This window comes from Bufo bufo, chromosome 1, assembly GCF_905171765.1.
Source record: "Bufo bufo chromosome 1, aBufBuf1.1, whole genome shotgun sequence".
Taxonomy (NCBI): Eukaryota; Metazoa; Chordata; class Amphibia; order Anura; family Bufonidae; genus Bufo; species Bufo bufo.
This window is the reverse complement of record NC_053389.1, coordinates 440162440-440182271: the sequence shown is the minus strand read 5'-3', so window position 1 is coordinate 440182271 and position 19832 is coordinate 440162440. Positions and strand designations below refer to the sequence as shown.

General features: G+C 40.1%; 1 protein-coding gene across 1 annotated transcript in view; it reads right to left on the bottom strand.

The window, feature by feature from the left end:
* Nucleotides 1–19832, bottom strand: part of UTP20 (UTP20 small subunit processome component) — a 125421-nt gene that overhangs the window by 44896 nt on the left and 60693 nt on the right. Inside the window, exons 24-31 of the mRNA XM_040407229.1 lie at nucleotides 16444–16529; nucleotides 14429–14554; nucleotides 13471–13637; nucleotides 12381–12589; nucleotides 7940–8083; nucleotides 7748–7827; nucleotides 5699–5925; nucleotides 5464–5608 (exon numbers count right to left, since the gene is read on the bottom strand). Coding sequence (XP_040263163.1) covers nucleotides 5464–5608; nucleotides 5699–5925; nucleotides 7748–7827; nucleotides 7940–8083; nucleotides 12381–12589; nucleotides 13471–13637; nucleotides 14429–14554; nucleotides 16444–16529 — 1184 coding nt within the window. The remainder of the gene's footprint in view (nucleotides 1–5463; nucleotides 5609–5698; nucleotides 5926–7747; nucleotides 7828–7939; nucleotides 8084–12380; nucleotides 12590–13470; nucleotides 13638–14428; nucleotides 14555–16443; nucleotides 16530–19832) is intronic.

The following is a 19832-nucleotide window of genomic DNA, read 5'->3' as shown; positions in this document are numbered from 1 at the left end:
TTATTACATTCCACGTAGAGGCACCCTTTTTTTGCAGATTTAAAAATACAGAATGTGCACAGTATGCATCCACTGTTCAGTCTAGATTTGCTGCCATCAGTAGTTGTTACTCTACTATCATTCATTTTAGCCACCCCCCTTGGTGATTATATTATCATACCATCCCTCAGGTGAAACCACACTTTATATTGACGTTTTTCATCTCTTCTTATCATGTTATGTATATCTATTCAATAAAGATTATTATATATACTCGTTGAGCTATAGAGACTCTGGTGTCTTTATGTAGGTTTTTCTGTAAGTATTGAGTTAGCTCTGTGAGAGGGGTTTAGAGTTTAGATATGTTTTACCTAATTGTTTGGGTTTGCATTTGTTTCTTTGATGTGTAACCTTCATATAATAATCATCATTCATTTATATAGAAATAGATTTGGATTTAACCTATAATATTTTAATATTTATATTATAGAAGATGTGACCATATTTATTATTTCAGATTGAAGCAAGGTGGCAAAAAACAATAGCTTTAAACCTGTAGCGACACTGGAGGATCTGAGGCCTGTCATAGCAACATTCCTATTAAACCCAGCCTGTGGCAGGGCTGTATAGGGACAAACTGATTTTCCAATAGACTGCAATGGAAAGACATTGCAGTCTATGGCATAAAATAAAAAAATAAAAAAGGTTTTAAAAATATAAAAAAGCAAAAAATAAAAATTCACATCACTCCCTCTACTCATTTTAGAAATAAAAAAAAAATAAAGATCCTAGGTATTGCGGTATCCAAAAATGCCCAAACTATTAAAATATAAACTTATTTTTTCCCCATATGGTGAACGCCGTAATAAAAAATTAAAAATCCAAATGACCAATTCACAATTTTTTTTGTTGCTTCACCTCCCCCCCAAAAAAATGAATATAAAGTGATCAAAAAGTCATACACACCCCAAAATGGTATTACATTTTTTTTTTTCATAACGCTACCTCATAGACATAAATATAAAAAGGTTATAGGCGTCAGGATGTGGTGATTAAAAAAAAAAAAAATGCAGTATTAAAACACAGGAAAAACTATAAAACTATTAAAAATGTAGTATTGTTGCAATAATACTGACACAGAGAAGGATGGTAACAGGTCAGTATAGATATGTGTGACCTGCATGTCAATGTTCAGTTGCGGGTGCACATAGAGGACCAGGGGGACATGTATCAAGAATGAGAAATCTATGCACTCCAGAATTGTTCTTCAATGCTTTTATTACGAACTTCAAGAAGGTTCATATCCAGAGGAATACATAGCCACTTATGAATGTCCGGATGTTTGGGTCAGAATTGACATCCAGCTGCTTTGCTCCCTCCTTACAGCTACAGATACCGTTGAAAAAGGTAATTTCTAACCAAAACGTCCGGAGATTTATAAGTGACTATGTACTAAAACATGGATATTCACCTTGATGTCAACGGTCTTGAAGTTACATAATTAAAGCTTTGAAAAGCAATTCCAGAGCGCCATAGATTTCTCATACTTAGTTTTACTGCATAGCAAACACCATAAAAACTAAATCCATAAAACGGTGTCGGAATTGAGTTTTTTCACTCAATTTCATTCCAAATGGAATTTCTTTTCAGCTTCCCACTACATCGATGTAATAAATAAATGGTGCCATTAGGAAGTACAACTTGTTCTGCAAAAAACAAGTTCTCCTACGTGAATGGAAAAATAAAAATGTTATGGCTCCAGGAAGGCAGGGAATGAAAAATGAAAAACCAGAAAAGTTCAATTTGTAAAGCAAAATCTGTTATTTAAATGCCAATGTAGATTAGGAGATTTTCATTTAGGGCTGAAACGATTACTCAAATTAATCGATTAACTCGACATAAAAAAATCCTTGATGCAAATTTTTTCGTTTGTGCCATGTGACCATGGAGTGTGAGTGAAGAGCTTGCTATTACTCACGATCCATGGTAACCCGCCTGCCTGCACAGCGCTGCACTGGATCCTGATATACACACATTGTCAGGACACAGTGCACGCAAGCACGCACTATGACCTGATGCTGTGTGACGTCAGGTCCCAGTGCAGCGCGTGAAGAAGAGGATGGAATATCTCTGGAGCGTCGTCAGTGCCCCAAAAGGAAAGGTAAGTATTTTAATTCACAGGCACTGTGGTTGGGCACTGATGGCTAGGAGGGGGAGTGGGGGAAACTATGCCAGTGGGAGCAGCTGGTGGCATTGGGGGAGGAGTTGGTGGCATTGGAGGGGGAGCTGATGGCACTGGGAGGGGGAGCAACTGATGACATAGGAAAGCTGGTGTCACTGGGGGGAGCTGGTGGCATCGGAGGGGGAAATGATGGCACTGGGGGAAGCTGGTGGCACTGCTGAAGGAACTAATTGCATTGGAGGAAGAACTGATGGCACTAGGGAAGAACTAATGGTACTGGAGGGGGAACTGATGGCAGGGGAGCTGATGAGTTTTTATTAAAAAAAAGTTCTTTTAATTAGCTTTTTCTTATTAGAGTACTTGATTAATCGTTGGATTAAATCGGTAGAATACTTGATTACTAAAATAATCGATAGCTGCAGCCCTATTTTCATTCTGCACTTAGTTGTATGACAGTCTGTTCTCAAGCCATGAGTTAACACTTTCCCAATTTCCGACATCTCACAACTTGTACAGTTTCTTGAATTTATATTTGCAGTTCATTTACACAAGAATATTATAGCTCAGCTCACAGTTTGTTTTGTCACACGGACCAATGTGTATGCATGGATATACACAGCAGCTAGCTGTTAATCACAGTGACAAAGACAGGAGAGGTGGGGAGAACGCTCTGGTCATAAAAAAAATGCAGAAACGGTGTGTCCGATGTATTGTATAATCGCTCCCGATAGGCAAAGAGCACAATATTTTGGCTAATAGTAGAGCCGACCTGTCTCCATACAATGCTGCTCTTACATAGTGGGTTGCACAAGATGTGAAAATAATAAAGCAGACTCTCTTTTCTAATCTCAGACAACGTCTTTTAAATGCTCCTGTCCAATGACAGGTGCTGCAAAAAGACACTCCAGCAAACTTGTCTCCTGTCTTTCCCAGGTGGTACGCATGAGCAATTGTCTGCAATGACAGTGACAAAACAGATCTTCAAAACAGTGTGGAAATCCACCTTTATCTCTCCGATCAGCCTCATCATCCATTGTTTAGCAGCAGCCTGAATAGAAGTGGCAGTGTAGCATACAACAAAGTGAATAAATTATTCACTATGGAATCACTAATACATAATTATATTGGGTATAAGCCTTTACAGGATGCATTAAAAAGAACCTGTCTCCACAAAATGCAGTGTAATCTGCAGGCAGTATGTAATAAAGCAGGGGGAGCTGAGCAGAATGATGTATAGTTTTATGGAAAAAGATGCAGTAAAACTTGTCATTTATACATTTAGATCTGTTTTTTCTGACTTTAGTTGCACATGAGGGAGGTGTTATCAGTGATTGATAGCATTCCCAATGTAAGCGTGTAGACTGAGATAGCGGTCAGTTATTGATAACGGTACATGGGGAGGTGTTATCAGTGATTGATAGCATTCTCTGTGTAAGTGTGTATACATTTTGCAAAAACACGTCTGAAGTCTCCCTAAGGCCTCTTTCACACTACAGTATGTCTTTTCCAGTGTTTTGCGGTCCGTTTTAAACGGATCCGTTGTTCCGTTTTTTGGTTCCGTTGTGGTTCCGTTTCCGTTCCGTTTGTCCGTTTCCGTTTTTCCGTATGGCAAATACAGTATACAGTAATTTCATAGAAAAAATTGGGCTGGGCATAACATTTTCAATAGATGGATCCGCAAAAAACGGAACGGATACGGAAGACATACGGATGCACTTCCGTATGTGTTCCGTTTTTTTGCGGACCCATAGACTTTAATGGAGCCACGGACCGTGATTTGCGGACAAACATAGGACATGTTCTATCTTTCCACGGCACGGAAAAACGGAAATACGGAAACGGAATGCATACGGAACACATTCCGTTTTTTTGCGGACCCATTGAAATGAATGGTTCCGTATACGGACCGTATACGGACCGCAAAAAACGGACCGCAAAACGGAAGAAAAAAACGGTAGTGTGAAAGAGGCCTAAAGCATGTGGGAAAAGGTGTTATGGTCTGATGAAACCAAGGTTGAACTTTTTGGCCATGATTCCAAAAGATATGTTTGGCCCAAAAACAACACTGCACATCACCAAAAGAACAACATACCCACAGTGAAGCATGGTGGTGGCAGCATCATGCTTTGGGGCTGTTTTTCTTCAGCTGGAACTGGGGCCTTAGTTAAGCTAGAGGGAATTATGAACAGTTCCAAATACCAGTCAATATTGGCACAAAACCTTCAGGCTTCTGCTAGAAAGCTGAACATGAAGAGGAACTTCATCTTTCAGCATGACAACGACCCAAAGCATACATCCAAACCAACAAAGGAATGGCTTCACCAGAAGATTAAAGTTTTGGAATGACCCAGCCAGAGCCCAGACCTGAATCCGAAAATCTGTGGGGTGATCTGAAGAGGGCTGTGCACAGGAGATGCCCTCGTAATCCTACAGATTTGGAGTGTTTTTGCAAAGAAGAGTGGGCAAATCTTGCCAAGTCAAAATGTGCCATGCTGATAGACTTATACCCAAAAAGACTGAGTGCTGTAATAAAATCAAAATGTGCTTCAACAAAGTATTAGTTTAAGGGTGTGCCCACTTATGCAACCATATTATTTTATGTTTATATTTCCCTCCACCTAAAAGATTTCAGTTTGTTTTTCAATTGAGTTGTACAGTTTATAGGTCACATTAAAGGTGGAAAAAGTTCTGAAATGATTTATCTTTGTGTCATTTTCTTTTTACTTTATAGAAACCTGACATTTTAACAGGAGTGTGTAGACTTTTTATATCCACTGTATATAGAGATAGCCGTCAGTAACTCATAGCTGTACACAGGGGAGGTGTTATCAGTGATTGATAACATTATCTGTGTAAGTGTGTATACATAGATAGCTGTCAGTCACTGATAGTTATACATAGGGGAGGTGTTATCAGAGATTGATAGCATTCTCTGTGTAAGTGTGTATACATAGATAGCTGTCAGTCACTGATAGTTATACATAGGGGAGGTGTTATCAGTGATTGATAGCATTGTCTGTATAAGTGTGTATACATAGATAGCTGTCAGTCACTGATAGTTGTACACAGGGGAGGTGTTATCAGTGATTCATAGCATTCTCTGTGTAAGTGTGTATACAGAGATAGCTGTCAGTCACTGATAGTATTCTCTATCCTACTTATATAACATGCTTTGATATCCTTCTCTATAACATTCTGCCTGCAGACTGCATTGTATTTCATGGTGACAGGTTTTCTCTTTAATGCAATTTTTAAAACATTTTAGCAATGCCTCCTATTTTCATTGTCTGAAATGCACGTACCTTGATAGGATGCTCAGCTCCTTGCTGACTTGTGCACTAAATTTCTTCTTCTTGATTTTTTCTGCATTCAGCATGCTCTTACAGAGATACTGTAAGAGCACTCGCACATTGGGTAAAACCAGCTTCACCCCAAAGGTTGGGCACTCTAAATTCAACAAAATATCCACACATTATTATGAGGAAGGCCACCACAAATGTAAAGGCAATGAATGAAGTACATAAACTTCTTCCCTACCATCACTGATGTTTGTGGCATCATGAACAACACAGTCATTGACAACCAAACGTGTGAGGCTTTCAGTTTCTTCAAAGTCCGGGCTGTTCAGCAGATTACTAGTTATATCTATGATTACACCTGCTGTCGTGTCAGATAAATTCTTTGTAGAGAGCAGAGAAAATGCATTCAGGAGTACATCAAACTCGGGCTGCCCAGGCTTTTGTTTAGCAAGTAAAGGAAAATACCTACAGAAAAACAGAACCATAAGTTCCATAATAAATGAGCATCATTCACGGTATCAATAAAAGTAAAGGCACACTGCAGGTTTTAATTTGCGCATCACTTAATTCTTATTTGGATTGCTAAAATTTGCCTTTAAAGTGTAACTGCCATTTGTTTTCTTCTAATATGTAGGGACAGTGATAGAGAACATTTAGAGAATTTGAACATTTATATGAGAAAACTTGCCCTGAAATCCTGAAATGTCCCTTAGCAGCGCTCTTTGAATGAGTGTTGCTAAGGCATGTCCGTCAACACATATGGCTCCAATATATTTCTAGAAATTAACATCTGTGCTATACATATATATTTGCTCTGCCCTCCTGCTATATTGACACTGATCAGCATGGTCAGCACTGACAGTGAATACTTCTTCTGTATCTCTGGCATTCTGAATAACTAACTAGCCGCCGGAAGATGCAGGGCATATTGTGCAGGCAGCACTGGCTATTGAGGAGAGACAGGGATAGCTGATTTATATTATATACTGTCCCTATATGTTGTAAATCAACTACCCCCTGTCTCTGTAAATTTATATGCATAGTACAGATAATTCAATGATTCATTTCTAGAAATATATAGCAGCCAGCAGGGAAGGAAAAAGAATTAACCCAGAAGTCTTTACAGTGAGCGCTGCTTTGTACTGTGTAGACAGACCTATGTAGAGATGAGGGAAATTTCAGGGCAAGTTCTCATGTAAATGTAGAAATTCTCTAAATAAAATGTTTTAGAAAAATGTTCCTTATTACTGTCCCTACACATAAGAAAAAATAAATAAATGGCAAGAAACACATCATTAAAATTTATAGTCATTAAAGGCATTGTCTCACCTCAGACATTGGGGGCATATCGCTAGGATATGCCTCCGATGTCTGATATGTATGGGTCACGCCTCTTTGCCTACCTGGTAACACAATGAACATTTAGAAACGCTCAGTGAGGGTAGCATAGTAGAGGTGACAGGTTCCCTTTAAAGGCCATATTCACAAGAGGTTATGCTGCAATGTTGTTGTTGCCGTAAATTACCATAGCTTAATTTACCCCACTAACTTTAATGGGGAAAAATGTCTGTAATAAGAGCAACCATTAAAATGGAATACAGAAATAAAAATGGTTAGAGTTCCCTTCCAAGAGGGGATTCACATGACCGTATCCGCAAACTGCAGACAAAACATGGATACCGGCCACGTGTGTTCTGCATTTTGCGAATCAGCATGTCCCACCCTATGTTAGAAATGCTTAGTCTTGTCAGCAAAATGGACATATTTGATTTTTTTTGCGGGCCAGTGGAACAGACAAATGGATGCGGACAGTATGATGTGCAGTCCGCATCTTTTGCGGTCTCATTGAAATAAATGGGTCCGATCCGCACCAAAAATGCGATCAAATACATGGGGCCTTAATGTAGCATGCCACAATGCTGTATGCTTTTTACGTAGCATGGCAATTCTACTACTAAGTGTATGAGCGGTGCACGACACAAACAGTGTATATATGTAATATGTTTACCATTGAAATGAATGGCTCTGCATCTAATCTGCAAAAATGCAGATTGGATGCAGACAGAAAATACGGTCGTGTGAATGGGCCATTATACTGTGTATGTAATAGTAGCAAAACCACATGCTTGCATGCGTTTTTACAAGATTTGTGGTGCTCCGATTGCATAGGGTCTGCTACACCTATATGACACTATAATTTGCCACAAATATAAGTTCTGAGACAGACCCTCAAATACAATAATTTGGAGAAAGCAGATACCAATAAAGGAATAAATCAATGTATTACCTGGAAGACTGACTCCAAACATGAATTAACTTTAGAACAAAAGAAGGAGAATGCTGACTTTCCAATGCCAGCCTGCAAATCTGTAATATAGAATAAAATATTTATTAAGTGTTCATATCAGACCCAAAAAGATAACGCCTGAAATATGTAAATGCATTCTCAAGAATACTATATTACTAAAGTGATATTTACCTGAGGCCAAACCATAGCAACAAATACAGCATCAATCTCCTCAGCAGTGTAGGGGTAGGTGTCAAAATCAGTGAAAAATTCTAATAAGCGTTTCATTCCCAGACGTCTCAAATTTTTTAGTGGATTAATAAACTTAAGTTGAATCTATTAAAGAGAAATAATGAAAAACTAATAAGAACTAAATATATAACATTTTCATTCAACATTTTATTATGCTTGGGAAAAATGTTTTCTATATATCTGCACCAGAAGTGTCATTATGCTTTGGGATTCATATTTAGGGGTTGTCCTGTGAATATTCATTTTACTGGTAGATCATGCAAAACATAAGTTTTCAACTGGAATAATGTAAAGGGTTGTCTCACGAAAAGTATTCTACATTTTTCAAACCAGCACCTGGATCTGAACACTTCTGTAATTGCATGCAATTAAAATTTTATTCAATTATTTAATAAAATATATCTGTATAGCACCACCTGCCGTTTGTTATTGTCCTTATTTCTCCGTCCACATCAGTCACTGATGTGGTTGCACATGCTCAGTTCCATCCTTTAACAGCCGTATCTACTGTTGGAATCTGTGACAGTTACAGAGAGAGCTGCCGCAGAAAGGACACAACCCCGAGAAACCACTCCCATCCCAAGCTGTGACAGTCAGGCCCCACGCTCCAGACTCGCAGCGTGTGTCAGGGAGAGCCACTTGGACCACCACCTTTTCCCCTTAGCTACTTCCGCGTCCCTTGAGCAACAGGGCCAGGCATCCTCAAAGTCTTCAAAGATGACACCTACTCAGAACCTGAGCGGGCGCCACATCAGCTGGGTTTCTACTGTTTTACACAGCAGACACCCGACCATAGCATATGAGCTGAGAAACTGCAAGAAAGCTGCACTCCTGGGGCCCAAATGGCTTCCCCATGCCAAGGTCAAGGGAGCCATTTACGGTAGTTGCTATGGCAGCTTTGAGCCTTCTGAAGGTCCCGAGGCAAGGTAGGGCTCAACAGTAACACAGTGAATCTTCCATAGCCTGAAATGTTAAATCACTGCTGTCTACGGGAGAAGTCATCAGACAACTGCATGTTAAAATAAAAAATAACCCCCTTTGCCCATATTAAAATAAAAATAAACAGTCATTAGCATCGTTAATAGAATAGTAGCACGTGTCACCTTATTCACAAATGTACCTTTCTATTAGACATTGGTGGTTCCAATCTTCAGAAAATGAACTTTGCAGGCTCATTTGCATTTCAAACGAAGTGCCCAATGGGGCGTTACAGACGGCAGAAACAGCTTAGGGACGCTTCTTACCAGTGTCCAAGCCCGCCTTCATGTACAGCTCAAGCCCGCCTCCTCTCAGCTTTGACATAACTCCCCCTGCTTCAATATGTACACCCCCTCCGTGCCACGTCACTGTCACGGACCCCCAGGTGACTGATGTCAGGAAATCAAGGAGATTGGCTGAGCGTGGAGGAATCTAACAGCCACCTTGATTTCTCTTGATTCAATCTTGATAGGGTTAATGACCACTTCCCTTTTTGTCAGCTGTTGCTCAGTGGTCATCACTTCTACCCTTTATAGTCTGACCCCACCCTTCTGACTATGCGGTAGATAGCTTCATTTGGGTTTGGCTGAGCTGGTTTGAGTTTGTCTCTGGTGTTCCTGCTCGTCCGTCTCTACAGAAGTGTCGCATTTGTTTGTGTTTGGTATATTCCCTGTTGTTTGTATCTGGGCCTGAGACAGAGACTTCCATTCGTCCATCTGGGGAGGAATGGGTTGTCTCTGGTCCTAACCTTTTCCAGGGCCTAATAGGGATATAAAGGCCTAGGTATCCTGCATATGAATATTCCGACCTTCAGGGTCTATTCATATTGATAGATAGTTAGGGCCCGGATTAGGGTTGTCTAGGTGGTGACCTGTTTCTTCCCTAGTTTCCAGGCCCAGTTACTGTTCCCCTTCCCTCCTGTGTTCAGTGTGGAGTCCTACCCCCCCCACACTGATCGTGACAGTCACATTCCAGCCTCATCTCCAACCGACTGTTTGTTGCTGCATCTCGTCTATGTGCAGTGCAGATAAAAATCTTGTATCAAAGTAATCGTACTGACCAGGAGAATTAAATTAACAGGTCACTGCACAGGGAACGCCATAAAAATAACATCCATAAAACTGTGGAAGAATTAAGTTTTTTCCCCCAATTCTATCCCAGTAGAAATTTCTTTCCAGCCTCCCACTACATCGTATGCAATATAAAATGGTGAAGTGGTGACAATAAAAAGTAAATCTTGTCCTGCACAAAATAATCCCTCATATGGCTATGCAAACAGAAAAATAAAGTTATGGCTCCAGGAAGGCAGGTTGTAAAAATGAAAATGGAAAAACCGCAAGATCAGGAAGGGGTTAGGAAATTATAAAAGTCTGATAAGTTCTCAGTTCAATTTAGGTAGCCTAAGTGCTTAACCTCTTAAAAGTTCTAACAGCTCAGCTGCAACTCTGTCAATAAGTTCTTACGTAGATGTCATAAATCTAATGACAAAGTTTAAACCTTCTTGGTATCTGGACCCTCAGGGTCAGTAAGAGCCCTGCTCTACAAGTGGAAATTTAACCAAATAGTCTTTTTCCTAATCTAGCTTTAGACTGTTACATAATCATTAGCCAGATTGAAGCCTGTGGCATTTAGCTTCTTGAACTTTTCACACCTTGCTGTCTAATGAAGCGACAAATGAACTCCACAAATGACTGCCTGGCATACGAGACACATATCTACAAGTTAGTGAATCTGAAAACCTGCTGTTAGACCATTCTGAGTATGGACATTACATGCTGTTCAATGTAAGGCTCTTTATAAAAAATGTTTATAGAGGTTCTGTGAACAAGTAACATGGAGTTTTAAGTAAAGTGATTACCAGGAAAAAAAACAAAACAATAGTCCATTTGCATTCTAGAAATACCGCTGACATCCGGAGATTTAGAGGCTGGATGCGCGAAATGACTAAAGTCATAATCAGATAATTTTGAGAACGGGTTTCAGATACTACATGGACGCACAAAGATATTTTTGTACATAAGCCCCGACGGCTCCATAAGCAGTGACAGACGGTAGTCTCTGGTTTGGCCAATCATTTTGCAACTGGCTACAAAGACAATCCAGACGGCTTAGTCACAGACTCTTATGGAATCACGGCTTGCCATGGTCAAAAAAAAAAATTCAAGAAACACATTGCGGCTGGCATTCACTACCTCAAATATCTCTGTCAGGGGCGTAGTTCAGGCTGGGCATCACCTAAATTAATGTATATGAATACTGCCATAATATGGAAGCCTCCATATTTTTCTAGGCCTATATCTGGCACACTTTTAGATCAATTTGTATGGATTGATCTGTGATCTTGCTTTTTTTCTTTCAGGATTAATCCACATTAACTTACATCAATAAATAAATGATATATATATATATATATATATATATATAGCACCATAAAAGTGCCAAATAATGTACAAGGCACACCAAAAAAAGAAAAAGTATCCTGACATAAACCTGACGAAGACTTAAGCCCCATTTACCTGACTTTGTGCTGATTGGATGCGGACCCATTCATTTCAAAGGGGCCCCAAAAAAATGTGAACAGCACTTGTGAGCTGTCCACATCTGTGGGTCCGCTCCACAGTCCGGAAAATAGGATAGAATATGTCCTATTCTTGTCCGTTTTACGGACAAGAAAAGGCATTGTTACCACGGATCCACTAACAAAAAACGGATAGAATGAGGACGTCAATCGCATTTTCTTGCCGATCACAAAATATATATTGTCATGTGAATACACCCTTAGTGATTTTTCCCCCACTGAAAAGTACTGGATTCTTAGAGCAAATCTTTTTTTTTTTTTTTTTTTATTAAATATATTTATTTTTTCAACAAAAGCAATATAAAAGTATATATATCTATAGACAAGGAGAGTCACACGCACATAGCACAGATACCGTTTCTTAAAGCATTTCTAGGTGCCTAGCCAAAGCATTAAAGACCTGATCGGTCAGCCAGATAACAACATAACTACTCAAACATCAAGACCAGGACATCCCCTATTAGTGCCAATCTCCTATCTCCGATATATAAAACAAACCAACCCAAACCAATTGTTTTGGCTGAAGAGGACCGGACATCTCCTAGCATTCCCTGTTGAATCAATGCCTCTGCAGAGCTTACTCTGGGGATCTGCATACTGGAAAGTGGGCACTATACAGTAACCTGGAAGAGGCGTGGGACAAAGTCAAAGAGCTAAAGCAGTAGATTTGTAAGAATCAGTAGAAGTAATCGCACTACAGTATACGGATGTCAACTGAACTCGCCTCTGAGCTTGGTTAAAGCACGTTTGCCTTCTAAAAAGGATAATGAATTTAGTAATAAGCAACGGGGACCACCTAAGAAGAATGTTCTGAAACTTGCTTACCTTTTCTTTCTGTTCAAGAACACGAGACACGGATGCTGTAAAGCAAAGTAAAATCTGGAGCATCTCTGGCAAGAAGGGGCTGATCAAGTGACCTAAATTTTTAAGAACGACCTCCAAACTGTTGAGTAAGCTGTGCTGTCGTCCAAGTGGCAGAACCTTAGAGAGGTCCACCTGTTCCACAGACTGTTGTACCAGTGCCAGACAGCTGCCTGCAAAGTAAAAATTAATTAGACACCAGCAAGCAAAAAATGTGTATTTTTTCATTTTAAAGTGCCATTGTACATAGACTGAGGACATCACGGCTCCTCTCAGTTACCAATCTGCAATATGCTGTTTGAGCTGACATATTTCTTTGCTTTCTTATTCTGAAATACCCTTTGAGCACATTTATCATTTCCTTGGCCACCTGAGGACATCCACAGTATAGGGGGTAACTATTAGATTGGTGGCCTCTTAATAAACTAGGCACATCTCTGACCCTCCTTGCGCCAGAAATGCAAAACACCACCAGCTAGGGGCAGGCGCAGACTTGTGCTTAGGCCAATTTCTGGTTTAAACTGTAGTAAATCTGGTGGGTGACTCTTCCACCTACTGCTAAGCCTCACCCCTTTCCTTGTCACTTTAGAAAAAAAGTCGAGAACTAAAAAAAAAAAAAAAGTCATTAATAAGGGAGTGCAAAACAATTTGTGACTTTTTAACTCCACTTTTTGGCGTAAAATACTTAAAAGGAAGTTATGGAAACAGCGGAGCACCGGCCCGCTCGGCTGTTTCAGTATGCCCGGCCACCTGGGGCCAGCACTTAGTCCCATCTTGAAGTGGAAACTGAGATGGGGCAACCCTTTACTAAATCTCACCCAGTGTGTGGGGTCTTTGACCCCTTTGCATCCATACGGTTTATTAGGAAATATGGAAACCATTAAGTGGAGAAAGCCACTGTCTTATCTGAATGGCCATAACAGAATATTACATTCTCTACATTGTCTGGCTGTCCAGTGTTTGGCTGGTGATAACAGGCAGGCTTCAGTTACCAAATGGGTACGTCCAAACAACAAGTGAATTAAAGATTTGCATGCAGTGTATAATATCCTACCATCCTTCAGATGTTTCACAGGCTCATACAGAAGATCTAAGAACATCCTAATCTCTTCAGACTGGGAACCAGCTAAGAAACGGAGAACAATTGACATTCGTGTTCCAGCGCCTGACTTGCCCTGTGTTTTGCTGCCTGTTTTGCTTCTCATGCGTCCATATAATATTCTATAAAAGGAGAAAAAAAGGAAACGTATATGACTAATGTTGCATCTAATGTACAGGCAAGTGGAACAATTCTATAGATTACTCTTTGATTCAATTTCTCTAAACCTTCAGAACGTAAGCTCAGAAACACATATAGGTATTTATTGGTAATGATCAGAGAGAAGAGCTGAGAATCATGTCTGCAGCTATTTTAACCCCTACGTTAGTGTTATACATTAAAGAATCCGCCCAAAAAAATAAGATCAATTAGGTAACTTGGGGTTCATTTAGAAGGCATGACGTGGGGCTATAGCGAGTGGCAATTGATGATAAAGCAATTGAAGTGGTGTTCATATAAAAGGCCTTCACACTGTACAATGGATCCTGTATCGGGGATGAACTTTGATCTTTTGTCCCACATACACTTTATATTATTGTGGCCGCACATCCCTTGTGCTGCCAACCACTGAGCAGTGTTATACCCGCATTAAGGATCTGATCAGCTGACAAACATGTATCAGCTCCTTGGTTGGCTGATAGCTGCCGTGCACACTGAGAAATGACTGGGAGTGCGGGGGTGTTCCTCCATCTGCCACCTATTCCTGTTCCCAGAGGGTAGGACAGCAAATACATTATTGAAACCATGAAATGCAGCATAAAAATAGGTGTAAGACAAAGACTATACTAGCAGGAGTAACTTATCTGGAACAAAATATTTTCTACATTAAACTATAAAAAAAAGTTGAATTTAAACATTTCTGTTTCAGGACCATAATTACCGAATCTGTTGCCAGTCTGTACATAGGACTTACCTCATGAGCATAGGCATTAGGTCTGCTCTATGCATAGGCTTCACTATAGAGCTCTCCTCTGAAATGCTGAAATGGACAATTTCCTCCTTAAAATTTTTATCTTCCAGCAACCTCTGCAGGTTTTCCCTGTAAGATGTGAAAACACATTTCACCAATACTTCAGAAGAAATTAAGTGTACAATTCACATTGGCATCAAAATGCACAGTAAGGTTTATACATCGCAATATATTTAGGATGTGGCAATAAATTACGTTCCGAAGCGTTAATACTTCAGCTTCTTTATATGGCCTCATGCCTCCTCATTTTCCCAATAGAAATGCCTATTCTTGACTGCAAAACAGACAAAAATAGGATATGTTCTATAGTTTGAGGAATGGCTGCCGAATGCTTACAGCACACAGATCACATGTGTTTGCAGTCCGCATTTTTTGTGGACCCGTTTGCAATACGCAAAAAAATGCTGATCCAAACAAAGGTTGTGTGCATGAGACCTATGGGAGTATAGCCAGATTTAATTCTAGGAATGGCGGGAGAATAAGGGCTTAGGAGAAATAGGGGAAGGAGAAAACACAACATATGGGACTGGGTGGTTAGCATAGTGTGAGCGTAATCAACTCTACTGATGTGATTAGGGATAAGGAAATCGACTTCGGATTAAACATCCAAAGTCGATTCGCATTAAAAACATCATTAGAACACTGTACGTAGCGAGCGCTCCGTACAGTATTAGAATGTATTGACTCCGATGAGCCGAAGTTATTACTTCACGACGACTTCGGGTAATAACTTCAGAAATTATTTTATACTGTTAAAAATCTTTTACCGAACTCGGGTTCTGTTCTAAGGTACCACTTGGAACCAAAACAGAGTTCGGGAAATGGTTTTTAACAGTAGAAATTAACTTCTCAAGTTATTCCCGAAGTTCCGCGAGACTTCGCAAAGTAATAACTTCAGCTCATAGGAGCCAATACATTCTAATACTGTACGGAGCGCTCGCAACGTACAGTATTCTAACGAAGTTTTATGCAAATCGACTTCGGATGTTTCATTCAAAGTTGATTCACTCATCCCTAGATGTGATGATAGGGACAAATCAACGGTTAAGTTGTGCAGCTCAGGAAAAATCATCATACAGAGACACAGGCGGTGTGTTCTCCACAAAATGACTTCAAACTTTATTTCAGCAATCGTGGATATGTATAACGACAGCATATCATAATGGCTCTGGGCCAAAAAGCTGTGAAACTCACAAAAGTGAGGACAAAACATTCGGTCTTGTATGGGAAAGATGAAATTTATGGGAGATTTTGGCATTAGACGATAAGGACAATTCATTTTTAACACCAAAATACACTAAAATAGTATAAAACAAAAAGAAAAGGATATAAAAAAAAAATCTATAAAATGAAAAATAAAATATGTGCTCTATATAGCACAAAGCCAACTGCATCATTTAGACTGTAAAGTTGAGTAGATATGCTGCAGAATAGTTGCAGATTTTTAGTTTGGATTCTGTCATAATTCACAATAGTTTTAAAATCCCAGCCACATGGAGCAAAAAATATGTTATTTCATATTTACGGTAGCTGCATGTCAATCCTTTTGCAAAGTTGTTGCATATTCTCAACATGAATTTTGCACTTCTCAAAATCTGCAAATAACATATGCAGATATCACTGCAAACCTACAACAAAAAGTCTGCAGCATATGATACTCAGACTAAGCGACCATTTCATAAACGCCTGATGCGTGATCCAAATGAAGAAAAGAGTGAGGCATCCAGACAGTTTTACTGCAAATGGGGACTAGAGTGGATTTTGTGGCCAAATCATAAATGAACATACATACATATATTGTTATTCAATGACTTTAATTATACCTAAGGAGGTGGTCACATAAAATAACTACCAATGATTTGAGTGGAAAAATTTATTTTCAACATGGTTTTGACTCTACGTTCTATCTTTCAAAATTTCAGATTTCCCAAATCCATAAAAAATAAGAAAATAGTTACTTGTAGGGTTGAATATGTGGGTGTTTGTAGCTCAGCACACAATCCAAGGCAACTTTTTGTACGTTTTGATCTTGATGGCACAGCAGCTGGAGAGAAAAGGGGAGAAATTAACCATGTCCCATAAAATATTTGGGTCTTCTGTGCTTTATCATTGCATTATACCCTAGGGAGGTGGTCAGTGGTTTACATAACTTCAAATAGAACAGACTGTAGGTATTGCTGAACATCTTAAAAGGGTTGTGTGTGTTTAAACTAAAGGCCTATTCTTAGGATAGTTCATCAGCAGGGGCGGATTGGCCATAGACCCTACAGTGAAATTTCCCGGTGGCTCGATGCCCCAGGGGGCCACCCAAGTTCTCCTCTCTGCCACTGACCTGGTACATAATGAGCTCTCAACACTAATTAACGCTGTGAGATTCAGTTACTCCTGTACCCAGCCGGCAACCACACATGCCCTCCTGAATTCAAATGCTGCGGCCCGCACCTCACCTCCTAAGTTCCCTGCTCAACTGCAGGAGGAGGACAGAAGATGGTAGCTATTGATGACCACCACGGAAGGCCAGCTTTTGAGCCAGTATATTGTGATTTGGTTCCACTGGGATGGTGTTTTGCACTATGGTATTGTTGACCACCGCCTACTTGTGTTGCCCCGCCTTCTTGTTTTTTTTCCCAGAGCCATTCAGCCCCTGGTAATCAGTATAGATGGGCACCCGGCCAATCACCTGTCACTGCTGCAGCCAATTAAGGGCCTCAGCAGTCAAGTGCAGAGTATTGCTGAGGCCAGTGATTGGCTGCATGGTGACTTGGTGTGCACGGGATACTAGCGTCAATGCTGAAGGACTGAAGTGTTATGCTAGAAGTAGCAAGGGAAAATAGTGGTAAAAATTACTTTTGTTAGTTATTTTATATTTATTGTTGCAGTGATTTTTTTATTTTTATTTAAACTTTGACAAGCCGTTTGTGGAGAATTTTCAACCAGCCAAGTTAGGAAAGTGACTAATAATAATTATTTTTCAATTTACAGATATATTGGCATTTTTGTAAAAGTGACTACAGTTGATATTACACGTCACCTTTAAATGAGCTTCTCACAAACACACAGTAAGGGTCCATTCACACGTCAGTATTTTTACCTTTCCAGAAAAACGTTCCTTTTGCGGATCCGTTTTTCAGTACAACCTTCCGTTTTTTTACTAAAGTGCTTCCGCATCCGTTCCGTGTTTCCGTTTTTTCGTTTTGTTTTTTTTCCATCCATTTTCCTGTCAACGGATCCGCAAAATCGGATGACATTCGGAAGGTTTTGTGCATGTCACCCGCATTTATGCGGATCCATTGACTAGAATGGACAACGGACCCGAAAAACGGACAGAAAGTAGGACAAGCTTAATTTTTTTTCAGGATACGCATACTCGAAAATAGGAAAACGGAACGGATTCCGTGATTCGGACAGCACTGATTGGTGTCCGCATTTTTGCAGAGGCAATTGAAATTAACGGATCTGAAAAAACGTTCCGATTTAAATCGGAACGGAAACGGAGTGTTATAACGGACATGTGAATGGACCCTTAAGCTGTTACTTGTGCCCAACTTAACAGGACAGTTACCAACAATTGGCAGACGTAGACGATCCCAGTAATTTATAGTTTATTAATGTGTCACAAATTTTATATTTTAGAATTTGAATTTTAAAATTAAATATCTAGCTTTTTACCTAAATAGTTTTAAAAGTCTGTGTCAGATTAATTTCATAATGTATCTTCATAGTGGACAGAGATGTTTTTCGGATACCCAAGGTCCAAATTCCCCACACTGACAAATCATAGTGGACAGAGATGTTTTTCGGATACCCAAGGTCCAAATTCCCCACACTGACAAAGTTACATGTTTGGTTCTCAAACCTGAGGCTGCCCAGAATTGGATAAAAGTGTTGCTGGTGTCATAAACCAGCGTCTCTGGTTTTTGACATATGAACCCATTAATAACCAGTCACGACACAGACATGACTTAAATATATTTTAGTACACGTGCTTATATTTATCACTTGTATCATTGGGGGACATAGAAGACCATGGGGTATAACCTCTGCCACTAGGAGGGGACACTAAGCTGAAATGTTAGTGCCTCCCCTCAGCTATATCCCTCCTGAAGGCACTAAGCTAATCAGTTTTAGCTTAGTGTGCATAGGAGGCAGACCTCCCTGCTTTGCAGGCTAACTTCTGCCATTTTCTTTTATTATTTTACCTTTTTCCTCTTTAGGTATGGGAAACAGAGATGACGCGCCTCTCCGTTTACACAGGGAGGAAGGCCGGCGTCAGTTTCCCTCACTGCCCGACCTCCACGAAGAACACAAAGTGCATTCCACCAGCCATGGGGTCACCTGCACTCTGTAGTCCCCCCCTCCACTCCAGCCTCCCTACCACCTGAGTGCTAGCGGATAAAGAGGTAACCCTGCTGGTACCCCAAGTGGGGGTGAAGTGAAGAGAATGAAAAGAGTATAATCCCCTCTTATCCCTACTCACTCCACTCCTCTAATCCGCCTCAATCCCCTCCCAGCCTGGGTTGGTCATACATGTGCGGTCCCCTGTCCTGCACTTTGTGGAAGTGGGTGCGGGTCCCACTTAGGGATATGCCACCAATACTTGAGATGGGCTAACCCCTTTAATCTAGGGCTCTGGTCTGGAGTTTGAATTTCTGTTGCTTGTAAGGGTAGCAATGGGATGCATAAGTAAAAGGAAGAAAGAGAAAAGAAGAAAGGGAAAGTGGACTATTTCAAACAGAGAAGATGTCACCTGTGAGGCACTGGATATTCTGCCTGTACCAGTGCCTGATCAGTTCTGCATTTTTGTGTGTGCAGCGTGAATATACTCTGTAGACCACCTGTGTAGAACTAGTATCTGACCACTATAAAGGTTTGTGGGTAAGGTTTCCTGATGCAATTTTGGAGTGGATCATAAAATGAGAGAAAGTATACAGTACAGATACAACTTCCCCCTCATTTTTTTATTCACTCCTGGATTTGGCTTCCAAATATTAAAAGCAGAAAGCGGACCAGGTGGTGGCATTATTGGGTATAGTCATAGCACACACTTGAACCTCACTGAAAGAGCAAGCACATGCCTGTCCCTAATTATGGGATTAGGCGTTTGTGTTCCACTTTCAATTTTCGCCTAGTATTGACTTTCTGACACTTTCAAAAGAAACAACTCAGCTCCCGAACACTTCTCATCTAGTAGCCAATTTGGCCAGACAGGAGTTTAGTATTTCAATCTACTTCTACGGAATTCTGAACTGTGTAGCAGAAAACTGAAGCTTTATCTGTTGTAATTGTATTTTCATTTATTTTCATTATGTCAGGATAGAATTTCAAAATTCTATTCAAAAATTTATAA